Below are 3,710 nucleotides of genomic sequence, written 5' to 3' on the forward strand. Positions count from 1 at the left end.
TGGAATCAATCAATCAAATTTTATTTGTACCTTTTAGCAACAAGGTATTTCGAAGAGCTTTACCTCATAAAAACACAAAATTACAAAGTCATAGAAACACACAGTCAACATTACATTTAGCACATCCGATTATTGATTATTGTTTCATGATTAGGTTTCAAAAGCAACTTTAAACACTAGTGTAGATTTAAAGGAACTCAGCTGACTATCCTTAGCTTAAAGGAATTCAGGGTTTCAGCAGTTTTCCAGTATTCTGGAATAAGATTTTCAAGTTTTCTCCAGATTAAAAGAGCATAAACCTGAAAGCTGCTCCTCCATGTTTGGTCCTGGGGATAAAACATAAACTAGAACCAGATGGTAGAAGTTTTGTCCTGAATGCAGACATGTGGCTTTTGGAGGTCTGCAGACACAAAGGGAGATATCATTAATATAAATGAATTGATTCATCAACCTGGTTGTTCCTGGACATCCAGGACTTTAGGTATTACACAACTAGTCTAAAATGAGTTAGCATCGTTTCATTTCAAAGGAGGTTAAGTTTGCAAGGTAGAGTCCTCCACAATAACTGGCAGCCTCGGTAAAGATGTTTAAAAGCTTTAAAATAGTTTCTAATTTATTCCAACTGCATAATTTTACATAGAAAATTTTAATAATCAAACCTTTAATTTCAGGACATTTATTCAAAAGATACATGCTTCTGGCTAACTCTGATAAAATGACAGAAATGTTCATATGAACTGTCCCTGTAATAAATAAATAATTACAATTCAAGAAAATATGTTTCAAAATCAACACTTAAGTTGGTATGAGCAATGCAACCAAGTCCCATCACATAAAGGTGACTCATGTATTTAAAACCTGCCGTTTTGATCAGATTGTATTGGAACTTCAGTCAGTAAAGCATGAAGAGTTTAAGACTCTTTGCTCTGGTGCACAAACAGAGGTTAACGGGGAACAGCTGGAACCACAATCCATCACAGCAGATGATGAGTTTGAAACGTATCAGAACCAGAGGTGGTGGGCGTTTAACTTACAAACGTTTTGTTACGTCCCAAAGGCAGACATGGGGCCACGCAGCACACCGCCAGGTCTGTTTGGCATCATCCAAAGATGGCTCTGTTCTCTATGACCAGTTGTCCCCAGACTGGTTTCATCAGTGCAAAATACATCGGCAATTTTCTAAGGACTCAGTAAACTTTCTCTGGATGCATCATCAAAACGAGCTTCACCTGTTGAGACTTTCTTCAGCTGTTTAACCTGAAGAGGCTGAGATTAAACTCTGGCTTCTCATTAAACATGCTGAGACCTTGAGCTTAGAAAGAAAACATCATTCTACATGAAAATCATCCACTGGATATATTAAATGCAGTAAGACTCTAATTACATTTCTGGTTTATTGAACAAAAGCATGAATAATACAGGATTAACCACAAAGGAAAATATGTTTCACATCAGATCTTAGCCATCAGTGCTAACGTCCAGCTGCAGTCCACGACTCACTGCAACACAAACAGCTTTACAGAAAACAATACAGAGCATCTAAACAGCAAACATAAGATTGAAAATTACTTTAGAAAGTCCAAATATCAAAGACTGAAAATAATAAGTACTGGTAGGAGCTCCTGTTCCCATCAGCCAGTATCCAGCCTGCATCCTCCAGACTATGTGCCTAAACTACTTATTTCCTGATAACAATTATGATGTTGACTGATCAAATCATTTCTGTTATTTGTTTTAAAGTATTTTTCTGTTTCAAGTCATAATGTTTATAAGTTCCATCTCATTTTTAATTCTGTTGGAGTTTTGTTTTACTGTTGTAAATAAGAAAGCTGACTGTCCAAATATTGTTCATCTTTCAGGAATCATCCACTGCAACCTGAATGGTGAACATTTTCACCATCAAGAAAATGTTCACCATGGTGAAAATGACTACATTTTCAGATGTGTATTTAATCCATTAGTGTGGATTACAGCTGCCTACAAAACCCCATTTAATAAAATAATCCCTCATCTTCAGTCTTCCTCCACATTAAACCAGATTCGTTTCCTCGTCTTCATGTGATTTTTTATGGCTGTACATTCCATTGGCTGTGCTGAATTTAATTCCACATACTGTACATGAGAAAGGTTTCTCACCTGTGTGCACCCACATATGAGCTCTGAGGGAAATTTTGCGGGTGAATATTTTACCACATGTTGGACAGGAAAACAGTCTCTCTCTGTTGTGTTTCCTCAGGTGGGAGTTCAATGAGCTCAGCAGGGTGAAGCCTATCCCACATATTTCACAAGTGAATGACTTCTCCCTGGAGTGGGTACTCATGTGATTATTCAGACGGCGACGGTCAACACAACCTCTGCCACATATTTTGCAATAAAAAGGCCACTCACCTGTGTGGACGCTTATGTGGCCCTTTAAATGAGTTTTTTGAGAGAAGCCTTTTCCACATATTGTACAAACAAATGGCTTCAAACCTAAGTGCATTCTGTGATGCACCTGAGAATTATACTTTGATTTAAAGGTTTTTCCACAAACATCACATGTTAAGGATGAGTAGTTATGACAGAGGTCTTTAGTGTTTGGGGTGCTGGGGGTCTCCAGAAGGTTACCAGGCTGCTCTCCGTCCTGTCTGCTGCAGAGTTCCTCCGGTTCATTTTTAATCTGTGAAGCTTCTGGTTCCTCCTGGTCCAGACTGGAGGTCTCCTCAAAACCGTTTTGGACGTTCTGCATTGGATCTTTGTCATCCTTCCAGACATGTTGCTGTAGCAGGTCTGCTAAACAATAAAAACACAGTCAGTTCATATTATATTTACCCTGAAAACATATTTCTAAAAATAACTAGAGATGCAAAGTAAAATCCATGTTTTCAATAATTAAAACACATCTGATAAACAAGTTAGGATGAACAAAAGGCTTTCTGCTGTTATGAAAATACTGTAAGAAAAATAATTTTAAACCAATTTTGTTTTTCATCACAGCCGTATCGACGCCTTGAATTGGCCTCTGTCTCTTTAAGAAACTCCTACTCTGTCTGACAATCCCCCTTATCCATGTGATCAAACAATGCTTCTCCATGCTGCCGTTTATGCCTGTTCTTAGGAGAGGAGTAGTTTGTACATGAGCTCAGCAGACTCAGTACAGAAGCTGCACAGGGAAGAAGCTCATCTGGGAACTGGAGCTCCACCATGGAGATGCGGGTAAAACGATGATGGAAACGGAGAATTTAACAAACAAACTGGAATCCATAATAAAACGAGAAGTTTTACAGAATTAGCTGATAATACCGGAGAAAAGTTGTTATAATGTTGATTAATATACACCGTCTCGTTACTCTAAATAAGTTGGGAACGATCCTTAGTTTAAAGGATAGAGAAAAATAACCGTCTAAAACCAGTTCGTTTAGCAGTTTAGCAGCAACTATCGCCGCTGACGGATCTCTGCATGTAACACACCTTCATCCAGACCTACCAGAACTTTGTCTCCGCAGCTCCGAACCGATTCTGTTGAGTTTTATCTCTGGTTTCCAGTTGATCCCCATCATCCTGCGCTGAGCATCGAGCTCCTCCTCGTAGCAAATGATGGTTTTTTCAACCTCTGAGAAGATTTCTGCAGCAGCAGCAGTTAGTCGCTCTCTGATAAAATCTCTGAGATGCTGAACTGAAGACATGGTTACTGAAATATTAGCTGAGAAACGATAAAACAACCGTATTCT

The 3,710-nt window shown here is 38.6% G+C and overlaps 1 protein-coding gene across 4 annotated transcripts in view; it reads right to left on the reverse strand.

The window, feature by feature from the left end:
• LOC106939501 (gastrula zinc finger protein XlCGF7.1-like) overlaps positions 1-3,710 on the reverse strand; it is a 7,106-nt gene continuing 3,396 nt past the window's right edge. The window contains exons 1-2 of one of the 4 annotated variants that reach the window (XM_015021901.1): positions 3,467-3,704; positions 1-2,769 (exon numbers count right to left, since the gene is read on the reverse strand). In XM_015021901.1, coding sequence (XP_014877387.1) covers positions 2,030-2,769; positions 3,467-3,665 — 939 coding nt within the window. In that variant the 5' untranslated portion in view covers positions 3,666-3,704 and the 3' untranslated portion in view covers positions 1-2,029. Of the gene's footprint in view, positions 2,773-3,466; positions 3,705-3,710 lie in introns of those variants that run through there. The other 3 variants (XM_015021900.1, XM_015021899.1, XM_015021898.1) reach the window with 3 other exon arrangements.

The sequence above is a fragment of the Poecilia latipinna genome, unplaced genomic scaffold (assembly GCF_001443285.1).
Source record: "Poecilia latipinna isolate Pla-1442-1.1 unplaced genomic scaffold, P_latipinna-1.0 Scaffold2893, whole genome shotgun sequence".
NCBI classification, from domain to species: Eukaryota; Metazoa; Chordata; class Actinopteri; order Cyprinodontiformes; family Poeciliidae; genus Poecilia; species Poecilia latipinna.